Source organism: Puma concolor, chromosome C1, assembly GCF_028749965.1.
Source record: "Puma concolor isolate L17-30 chromosome C1, mPumCon1.1.hap2, whole genome shotgun sequence".
Taxonomy (NCBI): Eukaryota; Metazoa; Chordata; class Mammalia; order Carnivora; family Felidae; genus Puma; species Puma concolor.
The window spans coordinates 185,101,466-185,119,275 of NC_141674.1; the positions used below are offsets into that span (position 1 = coordinate 185,101,466).

General features: G+C 38.9%; 1 protein-coding gene across 1 annotated transcript in view; it reads left to right on the top strand.

The window, feature by feature from the left end:
• The first annotated feature begins 209 nt into the window (after positions 1-209).
• Positions 210-17,810, top strand: part of MOB4 (MOB family member 4, phocein) — a 30,009-nt gene continuing 12,408 nt past the window's right edge. Inside the window, exons 1-3 of the mRNA XM_025935271.2 lie at positions 210-360; positions 4,293-4,355; positions 15,623-15,723. Coding sequence (XP_025791056.1) covers positions 301-360; positions 4,293-4,355; positions 15,623-15,723 — 224 coding nt within the window. The 5' untranslated portion in view covers positions 210-300. The remainder of the gene's footprint in view (positions 361-4,292; positions 4,356-15,622; positions 15,724-17,810) is intronic.

Here is a 17,810-nt window from a genome sequence, read left to right on the forward strand (position 1 = left end):
CAGTCCTCGTCCTCGCTGCCATGTTTGTCCCTTCCTCCACGCCGCGACTTGTGAGTCGTCGGCTGTTCCTTCTCTCGTGTCCCTCCCTCCGCCAGCTGTTCCTTTCCGGTACTCTTTTCCGTCCTCCCACCCTGCTCCGCGCGGGCCACGGCTGATCCTTCAGTTGCCGCCCCTCCCTGGCGCCCGGACCCAGAGCTCCGCTCCACCCCGTCCCGCCCCCCGACTCCCCCCGCCCGCCCCGGCGCAGGCAGCCTTCCCTTACATCCGGGTACCGACTCCAGCCGCCTAGACTTTGGCACTATGGTCATGGCGGAGGGGACGGCAGTGCTGAGGCGGAACAGGCCGGGCACCAAGGCGCAGGTACCATCTCTGCACCTTTTCTGCGTGGGCACTCTCGGTGGCGAGCCGCGCCGCACCTGGAAGCTGGCCACCCCCGAAAGAAGACTGGGCCGGGGCGGTAAACTGGCGGGCAGGGGGCACCCGTGCCCGGCCTGCTCTTCCGGAGCCGCAACCCCTGGGTCTAGCTGAGGCGGCGGCCGCTCGCGAGGCCTGCCGAGCCCTGACTTGAGGGTGGGCCTGAGGGGCTGGGTGCGAGTCTCGGGCGGTGCGAGTCTCGGGCGGTGACCGCCGGGACTCCGGTGTGCGAGCCCGTCGGCAGCGACTACTTGTTCTCGTCTCTCCCCTGAATTCTGACTATCGTCCGAGGGGCGCGGCCGGCCAGGTGGAGACCCTGGGGTTTTGGGAGGGTCGGTGCCGCCACGGCGGGAGGGGGTGTAAACAGCCAACCTTGTTCTGGCTTCCGGTTCCTACCTGGCTTGTGACGTGCCTGCCCGGCTTCTGCCTGCCAGCTTGTCTAGCTGGATCCTGGTGGCGATTATCCTTCTGCGGTTTGCCTTTGACCATTTCTCGCTGCAGCTTTTCTCTGGCCCAACAAGTTTCATCATCAGGTTGCTCTTGTTAGATGTCATTCCTTGTTATTACGTGTGAGGCATAGTTTGGGAATAAACTGATAATAGTTTTATCAACTTTTAGTAGGCAGTATCTGGGGTGAGTTTGTGTTCCTTTAGGTATTGGTTCTGGGGGATTTTCAAAAGGCGGATGCCTCACATTCTAAGAAAATATTCAAATAGACATTTAGATTTGATGTGCTTAATCCACCAGCTGTTGAATAGGTGCTCTAAAGTCAGAAGAGATGTGTTAAAATGTAATTTTAAAGAAAAAGTGATATAAGTGGGGAAAACAAACTGGAAAAAAACATGGAGCTCTGACCATATGCCAGAGAAAATATTTTAATATACTGCACAGAATTTTGGGAAGGAAGTCCTTTCAAAGTATCTTTTATATCCAGACACTTCCCAGATCCATGTTACAGACAGGGAAACTGAAGCCCAGAGAATTGACTGCATTTGCTCAAGGTTACATAGTCTCTGGCTCATTGGTGACCTTGTTTATTCATCAAGTTGCTTTTAGTACAGAATTTTGGAGAGTTTAGTTTAAAAGTCTTACTATAGAGTCACATTTAGCTGTCAGTTACTTTTGGCAGTTTTGTGGACATGTCATATTGTTTTTTTACATATTGTATACGGTTTCTTTAATTATTTTTTTAGTGTTTATTTTTGAGAGAGCGAGCGAGCGAGCGCATAAAAGAGGGGTGGGGGAGAGGAGCAGAGAGAGGGAGACACAGAATCCAGTGGGCTCCAGGCTGTCAGCTGTCAGCACAGAGCCTGACTTGGGGTTCAAACTCATGAACTGTGAGATCATGACCTGAGCTGAAGCCAGACGCTTAACCGACTGAGCCACCCAGCACCCCAATATTATATATGGTTGCTTTTTACTTTTTCCAGACTTTCTTTATAAATGCTCTTTTTCTCAGAAACTTTTACCTCTTATTCTGTAGGAACATTGTTTCTGATTCTTCTCTTAAGTGATCAGCTTTTATATTTTTATATTGAGGTGGACTCGTGTTCTCACATTCTGAGAAACGCCATCCATTTTTATTTACTCAGTTCTTAATTTTGAAAGGTTAGAAAGAATATATTTTAAGTTAATATTGTAACATCTGTTTTCTATGTTATGAGTAAGTAACATATAAGAATTCTCCTTTGCTTTTTTCCCCCACATTGTCATAGATCAAGGTTGTTAAATAAAATGTCACAGAAGAGGTAAGGATTAGAAAAAGAAGACTGCTTAAGCAGCATTCTTTCCTATTTCTTATCTGTCACATTGATTTCCTTCAGTGAAATAGATCTATTCTAAATTACTTATTTAGGACTATAATAGAGTAGGTGAGGTGTCTTTCTAGTTATTTTTTTCCTATTTTTTTTTAATTGGTTAGATTGGGATATAGGCACATGGTTGGTTTTCAGTAAATGTTTATTTCATGAAATGCATGAGAATGTTCATTAAGCCAATTTTTGGTTCCTTTTGTAAGTGTTTAAAGCATATGACAGTTATGATGAGACAAAACATTTGGTTACCAGCTAACACTTTTATATCTTTTCTGTATATTCCTATATGTGTGTTTTAATATTTTTAAAACAAAATATTTTACAAACTACCTTAATTTTTTTAAAGGGAAGAATAGTCAAAGCATATTGATGGAAAACATTTTCAGTATAAATTGCATAGAAAGAATTTAAAAAACTACATGCTATCTAGGAAAAAAACATCGTGGAACAATTTCTAGAAATTTTTATTTCTTGATCTACCTATTAAATAACATGAGAGCATATTATTATTATTTTTTTTTTAATTTTTTTTTTCAACGTTTATTTATTTTTGGGATAGAGAGAGACAGAGCATGAACGGGGGAGGGGCAGAGAGAGAGGGAGACACAGAATCGGAAACAGGCTCCAGGCTCTGAGCCATCAGCCCAGAGCCTGACGCGGGGCTCGAACTCACGGACCGCGAGATCGTGACCTGGCTGAAGTCGGACGCTTAACCGACTGCGCCACCCAGGCGCCCCAACATGAGAGCATATTAAATAACATTAAATAATATGAGAGAAAGAGCAAGTGAACTCAAGCAGAGGAGGGGCAGAGAGAGAGAGACAGAGGAAGAGAGAGAATCCCAAGCAGGTTCTGAGCTATGAGCGCAGAGCTCAGCAAAGGGCTCAATTTCAGGAACCATGGGATCATGACCTGGCCCCAAATCAAGAGTGGAATGCATAATTGACTGAGCTACCCAGGTGCCCCTCCTGACATATTAAAATAAGTTAGTTCATTTTCATTCATATAGGGCAACTATAGAAAAATGTGAAAAGTTTAAGACACTTAAGGTATACCTATCATCTACTCTCATAACTAAGACGTTACTAATATAGATAAATCCCTCTTTATCACATTCTTCTGTCTTCTACTCACTTCTTCCAACCAAATGATAGTGATTATCATTGCTTTGCTGCATACTTTTACTATGTATGCATTGTCTCCAGAATTATGCTTTGCACTTTCCTGAATTTTTATTCATGTGGTATCATACACTGAATTTGTCATTTGCTCCAGCTTTTGCTTAAAGTGTTTGGAGACTTACCCATGTTGATTGATACAGGGTTATATATCACTGGTTCACTACTCCTGTTTCCCTCAGTTTTACCCCAGAGTCATTTATCAAGCAACTACTATATGTTGTGCTGCCTGCTAAGGATACATAGGTAGACTTTGCTGAAAAAAATCAGTCAGATGGGAAGATTCTTAAATACTTAGGGGAATGTCTGTGAACTGGACTATTTATAGAGAATTTCAGAACTGGTATAAGGTGATCCACAAAAGTACCAATTGCCCTTAATGAAGACTGGTTGACTACTTTTTAGCGGAGCTCATATTTTGATTTAGAAATTTAAAACACCATTTGGAATTGGAATAATAATTTATAATGTCTGTCTAAAATAGTACTTGTGGATAATAACTACTACTAGCACCACCACCACTGCCACCACCGTCACAAACTATTCTCTTTAGGTAAAAACTGAATCAGTGCTTGGAGATTTTGTTTCAACTTAACTTTTTGAGAGATATTTAACCGCCATAAACAAAAAAGTGATAGATTTATCTCCTTAGGTAATCCATGAACAGTTTAGGGATTTATGGTTGAAAATTTTAACTTGTAGTTCAGTTAAATAAAATCTTGGTGTTCATTTTAAAGTTCCTTTGACTTACTCACTGATAATCATGTTGTTTATAGTATGAGAGCTTTCTTCTCCAATATAACTTTATTAAGAATTAAAGTTAATGAAAATAATGTTGCCTCTTTGTAACTTTGTATGTGCTTTAACCATGAATTTTTTTTTATAGGATTTCTATAATTGGCCTGATGAATCCTTTGATGAAATGGACAGTACACTAGCTGTTCAGCAGGTAATAACAATAGTTTTTTGCAACTCCAGTAACCTGAGCATTTTGCCTCCCTTGGAGTAGTTAAATATTCCTATGTCTTTTAGCATAAGTCAGAATCCATGGAAATAACAGGATGCCTATTTAAAATTTTTATCAGTCATTTTGTTTTAAGATGGCATAGTAAGCTATACTGAAGCTTAAGTACATTTTAATATCTATTAATATGTGCCAAATTGGGGTACCAAATTTTACTTTAGAGTGAATTTAATTCAAAGTTAATTGAATGCTAAATTAGAATAACATGATTAAGTAGGAAGAAAGAGCATACGTGGTTACTGAAACTTGAGAACATGTATCTAAACTTACATTTTTAAAAATTATTTTGAAGTTTATTTTGAGAGAGAGTGTAAGTGCAAGTAGGAGAGGGGCAGAGAGCTGGGGGGAGAGAGAGAGAGAGAACGAACGAACCCCAAGCAGGCTTGATGCTGTCAGTGCAGAGCCCGACTGTGAGATCACGACCTGAGCCGAAATCACAAGTTGGATGCTTAACAGACTGAGCCACCCAGGCGCCCCTAAATTTACATTTAAATTTTAGTTGCCATTAGCTCTTAATGTTTGTGCTCTCTAATACATTTGAGGGCTAAGATGCCTCCTTTTAGGTTATTGCCACTATTAAGTAGTTCACTAAGGCAGTGATTATCAAGGAGATGGACTTCTGTAACTTGTGTAGGTTGAAAAGCCCCTCAGGGGATTCTTAAACGTTCTTATTGAGAATCACCCTACATTGGGTTTAAAAAAAAATGTAATAGTTCTTCCAAAATGAGTAAAATCTAGAATCTAGGAAAGAAATACTTGCTATAGCCAGTTATTAAAAGTTGCATTAAGAGGTTAACAAAAAGATGAGTAAAATTGGACTAGGAATTGGTTAACTAACCAATTGGACTAGTAAGTTGGGTTTGGCATTGGTTAACTAACATTTTTTCTTAAGTTTATTTATTTATTTTGGGAGAGAGCACGTGTGCCAGCAAGGGAGGGGCAGAGAGGGGGGTAGAGAGAGAATCCCAAGCAGGCTCCACACTGTCAGCACAGAGCCTGATGTAAAGCTCAAACTCACAACTCAAAGTGAAATTGTGACCTGAGCCGAAGTCAAGAGTCAAGTATAAGTGAAGAGTCAGACGCTTAACCAACTGAGCCACCCAGGGGCCCTGGTTAACTAACATATTTAAAGGAAAAATATGTAATAAAGAGAGGCTTGGCTTTATCTTGATAGTGAGATAATAGAAGTAGAAGCTGTTTGGATTTATTGTGTTATTTGAAGATTCTGGGAAATCAAACAGGAATACAGTTGAATTCTTTGAGCATAAAAACCAATTCATGATATTAACAGAAATACTAAAAACCTTTTGAATGGACTCAGTATAATATTTAGCACAGGAAATGGAAGAGTATTCATGAATGAATGGCTTTATTTGTTCATTGCCTTTAAAGAATGTATTGTTCAATCAGCAAATATTTATTGGGCAATGAGACAGGCCTTGTGGAAGACACAGAAATATAAACCTAGAGTTCTATGCCTGGAAATTGGGAAAAATTACAGGAAAAGTGTATGGATATTTCTCCCTTAAATTTTTTTTTTTAAGTTTATTATTTATTTTTGAGAGACAGAAAGAGTGAGCCAGGGAGGGGTAAGAGAGTGAGAGAGAGAATCCCAAGCAGGCTCTGCACTGTCAGCATGGAACCCAGTGTGGGGCTTGAACTGTGAGATCATGACCTGAGCCATCTCCCTTTAAAAGTAGAGGTTGTGTGCTGCTACTTTGTTGAATTTATTAGTTGGAACTTTTTGTGTGTGTGTGTGTGTAATCTTTAAGTACATATTGAGAACATGTCATCTGTAAACAATTTGACTTCTTCCTTTCTAATCTGGTTGCCTTTTATTTCTTTTTCTTACCTAATTGCTCTGGCCAAAACTGCTAATACTCCTTTGAATAGAAGTGGCAAAAGTGGGCATCTTGTTCTTGATCTTAAGAGGAAAGCTTTCAGTTTTTCACATTGAGTATGAGGTGCACTCTGGGTTGTTCATACGTGACCTTGATTATGTTGAGTTATTATGTTACTGGTTTCCTTCTGTTTGTAGTTTGTTGACTGTTTTTGACCTAAAAAGGTGTTGAATTTTGTCAAATATACCAATTCAGATGAACATGTGATTTTTTTCCCCCTTCATTTTGTTAATGAGGCATATATATCAGTTTTTGTATCTTGAACCATCCTTGCATTCTAGAAATAAATCCCCCTTGATAATGATCTATAATTCTCTTGATTAGCTGTTGAATTTGGCTTGCCAGGATTTTTTGTGTCAGTATTCATAAGGGATATTGGTTTCTAGTTTTCCTCACGTGTCTTTGTTTGACTTTGGTGTCAGGCAATGCTGACATCATAGAATGAGTTAGGAAGTATTCCCTCCTCTTTGATTTTTTAGAAGAGTTTGAAGAGGATTGGTGTTCTTTATTTTTTTTGTTATTATTTTTTAATCTATTTTTATTTTTAGAGAGAAGGAGAGAGTGCAAGCAGGGGAGGGGCAGGGAGGGAGGGGGACAGAGGATCTGAAGCAGGCTCTGCTGACAGCAGAGAGCCCGACGTGAGCCTCAAACTCATGAACCATGAGATCATGACCTGAGCAGAAGTTGGATACTTAACCGACTGAGCTATCCAGGCATCCCAGGATTGGTATTCTTGAAATGTTTGGTAAAATTCACCACTGAAGCCATTGGGTCTTTTCTTTGGTTGCACAACATTGTGAATGTAATTAATGCCACTGAACTATACACTTAAAAATGGTTTAAATGGCTATCCTCATTGAATGGTCTTGGCACACTTGTCAAAAATTATTTGACTATGTAAGGATTATTTCTTTGGGCTCATTCAGTTCCATTGGTCTGTATGTCTATCCTTATACCAATACTACATTGTTTTGATTACTATAGCTTTGTAGTAAGTTTTGAAATTGGGGAGTGTTGAGTTCAACATGCTTCCCAACTGAGCCTGCCAGACACCCTGTTTTTTTTATTAATACTGAACCACCTTTCATTCCTTGCAGCTTCCTCTTGATTGATGTTTGTATGGTATATCTTTTTCCATCCTTTTACTTTTAATCTACCTATATTTGAAGTAAGTTTCTTGTAGACGGTGTATAGTTGGGTTATCTTTTCTTGTTTTTTTTTTTTTTTTGTGTGTGTGTGATAGTGTGTGTCTTTTAATGGGTGTATTTAGGCCATTTAATATATAATTTAGTTACTGGTAGATATGTTTACATTTAGGTCTACCATCTAGGTTGTTCCCTCTGGGTTTTTTGTTGTTGTTCGTTTCCTCTTTTCTGCCTTTTTACAGCTTGAACATTTTTAGTGTTCTATTTGAATTCTAATTTTGTCTGTCTCTTTATGTAATATATTTTTTTAAGTTTATTTATTTTGAGAGAGGGGGGAGAGAGAATCCCAGGCAGGCTCCATGCTCAGCACAGAGTCTGCTGCAGGGCTTGGTCCCTTGACCACAAGATCACAAGTCAGACACCCAACCAACTGAGCCACCCAGGTGCCTCTGTATAATATATTTGAAATATATAATGTAGAAACTATCATCCTATGGATCCCATTATCCCTTTATGCTTTTCCTGTCAATATTACATTTATATACATTGGAAACCCCATTAGTCAATGTTATATTTTTGCTGTCATCTGCCAAAACATATTTCAAAGAACTCAAGAGGAGAATGGCCTATTATAATTATACCCAGACATTTATAATTTCTGTTTTTCTTGATTCTAAGTTTTCTTCTGGTGTTATATTTTCCCCCTTCTGTCTAGAGAACTTCCTTTAGCAGTTCTTTTAGAGTGACCTGCTGGCTAGAAATTATCTTTTGTTTTCTTTCATCTGAAAATGTCTTTGGGGCGCCTGGGTGGCTCAGTCGGTTAAGCGTCCGACTTCGGCTCAGGTCATGATCTTGCAGTGCGTGAGTTCGAGCCCCGCGTCGGGCTCTGTGCTGGCAGCTCAGAGCCTGGAGCCTGTTTCGGATTCTGTGTCTCCCTCTCTCTCTCTGACCCTCCCCCGTTCATCCTCCGTCTCTCTCTGTCTCAAAAGTAAATAAACGTTAAAAAAAAAAAAAAAAAAAAGAAAATGTCTTTATTTTCATTCCTGAAGGGTATTTTTGTTAGATATAGAATTCTGGGTTGATAGTTCTTTCTTTCAGCACTTTGAACATGTTGTGTCAGTTCCTTCTGTCTGTGGTTTCTGATGAGAAAGTGGCAGTTTTTAAAATATTTTGTAGGTCATGTGTCTTTTTTCACTGGCTTATCTTTAGTTTTTGGCAGCTTCATTATGTGTGTAAGCATGGATTTCTTTGAGGTTTTTATTTGTTGTTCACTCTGCTTTTCTCTATTGTGGTAAATATATTTACCATTTTGCCATTTTTAAGTGTACTTTTTAAAAAAATTTATTTATTTTATTTATATTTTTGCCCCCAGCGTGGGGCTCGAATTCATGACCCTGAGATCTACCGATTGAACCAGCTTAAGTGTATAGCTTACACTATAAAGGGGCCCTTTAAGTGTGTAGCTCTGTGGCATTAAATACATTCACATTATTGTGAATCATTATAGCCTCTATCTGCAGAACTTTTTTATCTTTAACAGCTGAAACTCTGTGTCCATTAAACAATAACAACTTTCCACTACTCCCTTCCCCCAGTTCACTCATCTTCTTGAATTGAGATTTTCACATTTTCTTTGTATACCAAGTAATTTTGGATTGTATTCTGGACATTTTGAATATTATGTTGAGACTTTGGTCTTATTTAATCCCACGGAGAATGTTATTTTTGTTTTAGCAGGTATCTGACCTCGTTAGATACAGGTTGCCAGTTCCAACCTGACCGAGGTTCCAGTGTTTGTTCAGATTTCAAATCTTTGTACTCCTCCTTGAATCTGTTCTGTGTGTACCAATCTGTGGTCAGCCTGGGTGGAGGTATATCTGTTAGTTCATTTCTCAAAGTCTGTCATATGCTAATTATGATCAGATCAATGTATGTGCGCATGCGCAGATTAGGATTGAGCTCAGGAGTTCATAAACACCTTATGGGGTCACATTTCTGAATTTTGCTCTCTTTAATGTCTCTCTGATACATTCTGGTTCCCTGGGGCCCACCTTTTTGATCTTCCAACCAGAAACCACTTACTAGAATTGTGCTGCAGTTGTGGGAAGACAAAGAGAGAAAAAGAAAAAGGGTTTGATCCACCACCAAATGGAGAGGACGATTTCTCTTCCTGAGAATTTTGTCTCTTGAATTTTTCTGTTGCCAGCTGCTTTTGCTGCCATTGTGGAATTGTCTTAGGCATAGGCTATGAAAGTGGAGAAAAAGCAGAGGGCAAAAAGCCAGCAGCTTTCTTTCATTCTTTTTGAGCTTTTAGGAGTACCATTTTCCACTCCTTGAGCCAGAACTATGTAGTTTCTCCTGGATCTTTTAGCACCAACAGAGCTCATTTTTGGGTTGCATCCTATATTGAGTTTAGGCCAGGGGATACCAGAGGGGAAAAGAAACATCACAACTTCACTGCGAGTTCAGTGATACTTTGAATCTGGTGTTCTTTCCAGGTCTTCTTTTTGATATGTGTTCTTCAAAGATCTCAAATTGCTATACCATGCATTCTGTCCAGATTTTATAATTGTGTATGGTGGGAGAGAAAAGTTGATGTGTGTTTACTCCATCTTACCTAGAACTGGAAGCAATAAAATGCTTTTGAATGGTATTTTACTGTTCCCAAATGATTTCTAAAAACTGCTTTAGGAAAAATCTTCTGTAAAACACCATACTAGATCATTGTAATTCTTAATAATTACAGTCCACGGGAATAAATCACTGGAAGGATATGTTTGTGCCCTTTTCATAACAGAAGGAAGAATTTTATGCCCCCCCCTTTTTTTTTTTTAAACTTAGTCCAGAAGTATGGTATAGTATATTCCTGTACTGAGGAGACTTGAAAGGCCTGGGAAGTAAGTATATACTGAGAGCTTCTGAAATGCTAGTGAGCTTGATCAGGTGACAGTATGAAGTAGAAGTGGTAATACCTTTAGAAGCTACCTGAAAAAATTCTTTTCAAGAAATGGTGGTGGTAAGTTAGGATTTTAGGATTTTAAAGTTCTTGGAAGCATAAAGAACACTCTTGTGTGGTTGTTTTCTGGATTTTTTTTTTTTGGTAGAATTTTTTTTTTTTTTTTTTTTTTTTTTAATTTTTTGTTTTTCAACGTGTATTTATTTTTGGGACAGAGAGAGACAGAGCATGAACGGGGGAGGGGCAGAGAGAGAGGGAGACACAGAATCGGAAACAGGCTCCAGGCTCCGAGCCATCAGCCCAGAGCCCGACGCGGGGCTCGAACTCACGGACCGCGAGATCGTGACCTGGCTGAAGTCGGACGCTTAACCGACTGCGCCACCCAGGCGCCCCTAGAATTTCTTAAAGAGTACAAAGCTAGTTTCTTAAATAATAGTTGTATAACTTACTCAGCTTCAAAACCTCTCTCAGCGTTAAAATTCAGCAGCAAAAGTTTTGTGTAGTAATGGTACTACTTTTCCATTTAACTGAATTACTAAATAAGTAATATAATAAAGATAATGTTGAAAATGTACTTAAGAATATTACAGCTTTTCATGATAGGGCCAGTTCTTGCTTTTTTTTCCCCATTTCATATTTGTGTATCTTGTGATGCACTTGAAAAAATTAATCCAAGTTTAGATTTATACCACATTATGTGTGACAGGGACAGGATAGAGAAACATTACAGTTGTAAATCTTTAGTTTTCAGATGTTTTGAGAATGATAAAAATAATTTTTCAGAATGAACAGAAATTGCTAATAGTACTAATAACTCAGAAACAATATAAAAATTTCCATAAGGTAAACATTATATTTAGGGAGGATTAGAACATTTCTTTTTCTTTTCTTTTTTTTAATTTAATTAATTAATTATTTTTTTGGTTTAAAATCTCTTTTTTTTTAAATTTATTGTCAAATTGGTTTCCATATAATACCTAGTGCTCATCCCAACAAGTGCCCTCCTCCCTGCCCATCACCCACTTTTCCCTCTCCCCCACTCCCCATCTACCCTTGGTTTGTTCTCAGTCCTTAAGAGTTTCTTATGGTTTGCCTCCCTCCCTCTCTGTAACTTTTTTTTTCCCCTTCCCCTCCCCCATGGTCTTCTGTTAACGTTTCTCAAGATCCACATATGAGTGAAAACATATGGTATCTGTCTTTCTCTGCCTGGCTTATTTCACTTAGCATAATATCCTCCAGTTCCATCCATGTTGCTGCAAATGGCCAGATTTCATTCTTACTCATTGCCAAGTAGTATTCCATTGTATATAAAAACCACATCTTCTTTATCCATTTATCAGTTGATGGACATTTAGGCTCTTTCCATAATTTGGCTATTGTTAAAAGTGCTGTTGTAAACATTGGGGTACATGTGCCCCTATACATCAGCATTCCTGTATCCCTTGGGTAAATTCCTAGCAGTGCTATTGCTGGGTCATAGGGGAGATCTATTTTTAATTTTTTGAGGAAGCTCCACACTATTTTCAAGAGCAGCTATACCAGTTTGCATTCCCACCAGCAGTGTAAGAGGGTTTCCGTTTCTTCACATCCTCGCCAACATCTATGGTCTCCTGATTTGTTCATTTTAGCCACTCTGACCGGTGTGAGGTGATATCTCATTGTAGTTTTGATTTGTATTTCCCTGATGATGAGTGACATTGAGCATTTTTTCATGTGTCAGTTGGCCATCTGGATGTCTTCTTTGGAAAAGTGTCTATTCATGTCTTCTGCCCATTTCTTCACTGGATTATTTGTTTTTCGGGTGTGGAGTTTGGTGAGTTCTTTGTAGATTTTGGATACTAGCCCTTTATCTGATAGTCATTTGCAAATATCTTTTCCCATTCTGACAGTTGCCTTTTAGTTTTGTTGATTGTTTTCCTTTGCAGTGCAGAAGCTTTTGATCCTGATGAGGTCCCAGTAGTTCATTTTTGCTTTTAATTCCCTTGCCTTTGGAGGTGCGTCAAGTAAGAAATTGCTGTGGCTGAGGTCAAAGAGGTTTTTTTCCTGCTTTCTCCTCTAGGGTTTTGATAGTTTCCTGTCTCACATTCAGGTCCTTCATCCATTTTGAGTTTATTTTTGTGAATGGTGTAAGAAAGTAGTCTAGTTTCATTCTTCTGCATGTTGCTGTGCAGTTCTCCCAGCACCATTTGTTAAAGAGACTGTCTTTTTTTCCACTGGATACTCTTTCCTGCTTTGTCAAAGCTTAGTTGGCCATACTTTTGTGGGTCCAATTCTGGGGTCTATATTCCATTGGTTTATGTGTCTGTTTTTGTGCCAATACCATACTGTCTTGATGATTACAGCTTTGTAGTAGAGGCTAAAGTCTGGGATTGTGATGTCTCACGTTTTGTTTTTCTTCTTCAATATTACTTTGGCTATGCGGGGTCTTTTGTGGTTCCATACAAATTTTAGGATTATTTGTTCTAGCTATGAGAAGAATGCTGGTGCAATTTTGATTGGGATTGCATTGAATATGTAGATTTCTTTGGGTAGTATTGACTTTTTAACAATATTTATTCTTCCAATCCATGAGCATGGAATGTTTTTCCATTTCTTTGTACCTTCATCAATTTCCTTCATAAACTTTCTGTAGTTTCCAGCATAGAGATCTTTTACATCTTTGGTTAGGTTTATTCTTAGGTATTTTCTTTCTTTTCTTCTTCTTTTTTTTTTTTTTAATATTCCTATTGAGAGAGAGAGAGAGAGAGCATGAGCAAGTGCAGGTGAGGAAGGGGCAGAGAGAGGGGGAGAGAGAATCCCAAGCAGGCTCTGCATTGTCAGCATAGAGCATAATGCAGGGCTCAGTCCCCTGAACCGTGAGATCATGACCTGAGCCAAAATCAAGAGTCAGACACTTAACTGACTGAGCCACCCATCTGCTACTAGGACATTTACTTTTCTTAGCTCATTAAAAAAAAAATTTTTTTAATGTTTATTTTAGAAGGAGAGAGAGACAGAGTGTGATTGGGGGAGAGGCAGAGAGAGAGGGAGACACAGAATGTGAAGCAGGCTCCAGGCTCTGAGCTGTCAGCACAGAGCCCGACTTGGGGCTCAAACTCACAAACTGCGAGATCATGACCTGAGCCAAAGTCAGATGCTTAACCTACTGAGCCACCCAGGTGCCCCTTTCTTAGCTCATTTTAGATGATAGCTGTCTCTCTTTCCATAAAAGTATGGAGGACTCACATTTTTGCTTTCTTTCAGAGTTAAGGATTTCTTCTGTTCTCTCTCTTTTTTATTAAGTTTTATTTATTTTTGAGAGAAATGGAGAACGTGTACACAGACATGGAAGGGGGAGGGGCAGAGAGCGAGAGGGAGAAGAGAGAATCACAAGCAGGATCCGTGTCACCCCACAAACCACGAGATCATGATCTGAGCCAAAATCAAGAGCTGGACACTCAACTGACTGAACCACCCAGGCGCCCCGTTCTCTCTCTCTCTCTCTCTTTTTTTTTTAATTTTTAAATGTTTCTTTATATTAGAGAGAAACACTGGTGAGTAGGGGAGGGGCAGAGAGAGACAGAGACAGAATCTGAAGCAGGCTCCAGGCTCTGAGCTGTCAGCACAGCCTGTCGCAGGATTTGAACTCACAAGCTGTGAGATCATGACCTGAGCAAAGTTGGACACTTAGCTGACTGAGCCACCCAGTCACCCCCCTAGGTGCCCCTGTTTTCTTAATTGTTTACATGTATTATCATTAATAAAACCTAGATTCCCTGAAGATTGACAACTTGTACCTCTAGTTATAAAAAATTGAATAAAATTGAGTAAATTCAGTTACTAAACATGTGGTTAAAGACTTAGTATTCATTATGAGCCAGCTGTATTGCATAGAATATATTTTTGTGTGCCTAACTACCAAACTCTTTTGGGGATCACCAGAGAATACTAAAGAATCAGTCTCCACCCCATTTTTGGTAAATTTTTTCAACCCTAATCCCCCATGGTTTTAACATTTCAGGTAAGTAGTATCTTTATCCTTGACTTCAAGTAATGTAGTTTAGGAAAAGACAGTGAGAATTTGTTAAAAACCTCCTATGTGCCAGGTCCTAATACTAAAATTTAAAACAAAACCGAGTCTCTGTTTTTTGAAGGAGATATTAAAAAATAAATAAATGCTATATATTGAATAAAAGCAAAGACGAGTGTGTTGGGGGAAAGGGAATTTGGAAAGAATTGCATGGAATTTGAGGTGGCCGGTGGAAAAGGTAAAGAATTTGGTTCTATTTGTGAGAATCAATTTCATGCAGAACTTTGGAACTTGAGATGGGGTCAGAAAACCAGGGAGAATAGTTTAAACAGGCATTAGAGAATCATTAAAATCTTTTGAGCAAGCTTTTGACAGAGTAATTTTTAAAGAAAGGTTGCCTGAAAATAGGCAAAATACATTGGCATAACAAGGCCTCGTAGTTATTTCTGTAATTAGGTATCTTAGTCTTATTTAGCCTGTTCAAATTTTAGATTATTTAAATCATAGATTGCATGAAACATTAAAAAGATCTGAAATTTTTATTTAATTTTAAAAGTGAATGTCCATGCCTTTTTTTTAACTTACCTTTTCTGCTAGTCATTTTTTGTTTTTTAAACACTTTATTGGATACCACATACCCTAAAATCACCCATTTAAAATAAACATTCATGGTTTTTAGTATATTCACGGGGTTCTACACTATCACCACAGTTTAATTTTAGAACATCTTCACTCCCCACCAAAAGAAACCTCATTCACATTAGCAGTTATCTCCATTCTCCTCTGTCTCCCCTTCTTTCTCCAGTCCTGAACAACTATTTTTTGTCTCCATAGATGTGCTATTCTAGATAATGCATATTAGTAGAATCGTGCATTATGTACCACAGTTATATGGTTTACATTTTATGTCCTTGTGAAAATCATAGTTTCACTTTTGATCCCACATCCAATCCTGGTAAGTACCATATCTGCATTTATGTGATATATCTTATCCCAAAGGAGTTGAGTTGGAGAAGGTAAGGGTTACCTCCTATCTTCTGAATTACTTGATTTCCTGTTATGTGTATAACCTAAAAAAGTTGAAGCATAGGAGCAATCATGGACTCAAAAATTAAATATATTTTAAGATTTACCATGTACTATAGTATGTTAATTAATTATGAGAACTTTTTTTATTATAGTATATTCAGCAGAACATAAGAGCAGATTGTTCCAATATTGACAAAATTCTTGAACCACCTGAAGGCCAAGATGAAGGTGTATGGAAATATGAACATTTAAGGTAAGTCTTTATAATATATCAAAATAGTAGTAGTATTTTTATTAGTAAAAATAACCTTTAATGCTGATGATTATGAATCATAAATAAAATCATTATGTAATTGCAGACTAAAAAGCTGAATTCTAAAGTTTTTGTGTTTTTGGTATTATAAAGTTTTCAACTTTGTTATTCACTGATTTTTTTTCTAATTTATGGATTTGGGCATTATTATCTTTTTACACAATTTTTCTTTTTTTTTTTTTTGGAAAAACTATTTAAAAAAATTTTTTTTAACATTTATTTATTTTTGAGAGACAGAGACAGAGTGCAAGTGGGAGGTGGGGAAAAGAGAAAGGGAGACAGAATCCAAATCAGGCTCCGGGCTCTGAGCTGTCAGCAGAGTCTGATGTGAGGCTCGAACTCACGAGCTGTGAGATCATGACCTGAGCTGAAGTCAGATGCTTAACTGACTGAGCCACCCAGGTGCCCATGAAAAACTATTTTTGAGAGAGAGAGAGAGAGAGAGAGAGAGAGATTGTGGGGGGGGCGGAGAGAGAGAATCCCCAGTAGGTTCCACACTGTCAGCATGGAACCTGATGTGGGGCTCGAACTCCCGAACCATAAGATCATGACCTGAGCTGAAGTCGTATGCTTAACCAACTGAGCCACCCAGGCACCCCGCCCCCCCTCCGCCCCCAGCCTTTTTTTTTTTTTATTTTTTTTTTTTCAACGTTTATTTATTTTTGGGACAGAGAGAGACAGAGCATGAACAGGGGAGGGGCAGAGAGAGAGAGGGAGACACAGAATCGGAAACAGGCTCCAGGCTCCGAGCCATCAGCCCAGAGCCCGACGTGGGGCTCGAACTCACGGACCGCGAGATCGTGACCTGGCTGAAGTCGGACGCTTAACCGACTGTGCCACCCAGGCGCCCCCCCCCCCCGGCCTTTTTAAGTAATCTCTATACCCAGTGTGGGGCTTAAGTCCATGAACCCAAGATCAAGTTGGTAGCATTCTTACCACCTGAGCCATCCAGATGCCCCTACATAGGTTTTCTTAAACACAAATTATTCCTTAACCACAAATACATTGTTTCTATTTTTCCACTCATGATAAACTTTATTTCTCTATAAAGTTTATTTCACTATAAAGTAACACAAGTTTCCAGTCTAAGCTTGGTGTCTGATGAGTTGCCTATTAACTACTGTGAACTGTGGTAAATAAAAATTAATTGTAAATAAAAATTAATTGTAATTCTGAAGGAGTTTGGGAACTTCTGATGATGCCCTTTGAATGAGAAAATTGATGACTAGTGAATGACTAGTTAACAAGAATTAACTTTATTTTTTTTTTTATTAAATTTTTTTTTTTCAACGATTATTTATTTTTGGGACAGAGAGAGACAGAGCATGAACGGGGGAGGGGCAGAGAGAGAGGAAGACACAGAATCTGAAACAGGCTCCAGGCTCTGAGCCATCAGCCCAGAGCCTGACGCGGGGCTCGAACTCACGGACCGCGAGATCGTGACCTGGCTGAAGTCGGACGCTTAACCGACTGCGCCACCCAGGCGCCCCAAGAATTAACTTTAAAAGCAGCTTAATCCTAGGGGTGCCTGGGTGGCTTAGTTGGTTAAGCGTTCAACTCTTGATTTTGGCTCAGGTCATGATCTTGCAGTTTGTGAGAACGAGCCCTGAATCAAGCGCCATGCTGACACTTGCTGTCAAAATAAATAAAAATTAAAAAATAAATAAAGGCAGCTTAATCCTGAAGTTACTAAGTTATTTCTTGAAGTTGCAAGCTTCTCTGTAAACAGGAGCTGAGATGAGTTGGTAGGTTAAATATAAAGAATGTAGCTAGAGATAGATGTTCATTAGGGTTTGTAACTTTTTAAGTTAATTTTTAAATAATAAGTGAAATTGAAATAGGACTTTCCCTGCATAAATTAGACCACTTTTTTGATGAGTCCCACAAATTGTAGAGTGGGCACTGTTTTTCGGTTTAGTTTGATCTGGTGTGTTTTTGGTTTTTTTTTTTTTGCTACAGACTTGTTATATAGACATTGCTAAGACATAATATCTTGTCATAACAGTCCAGCAATTTCAGGATGCTAA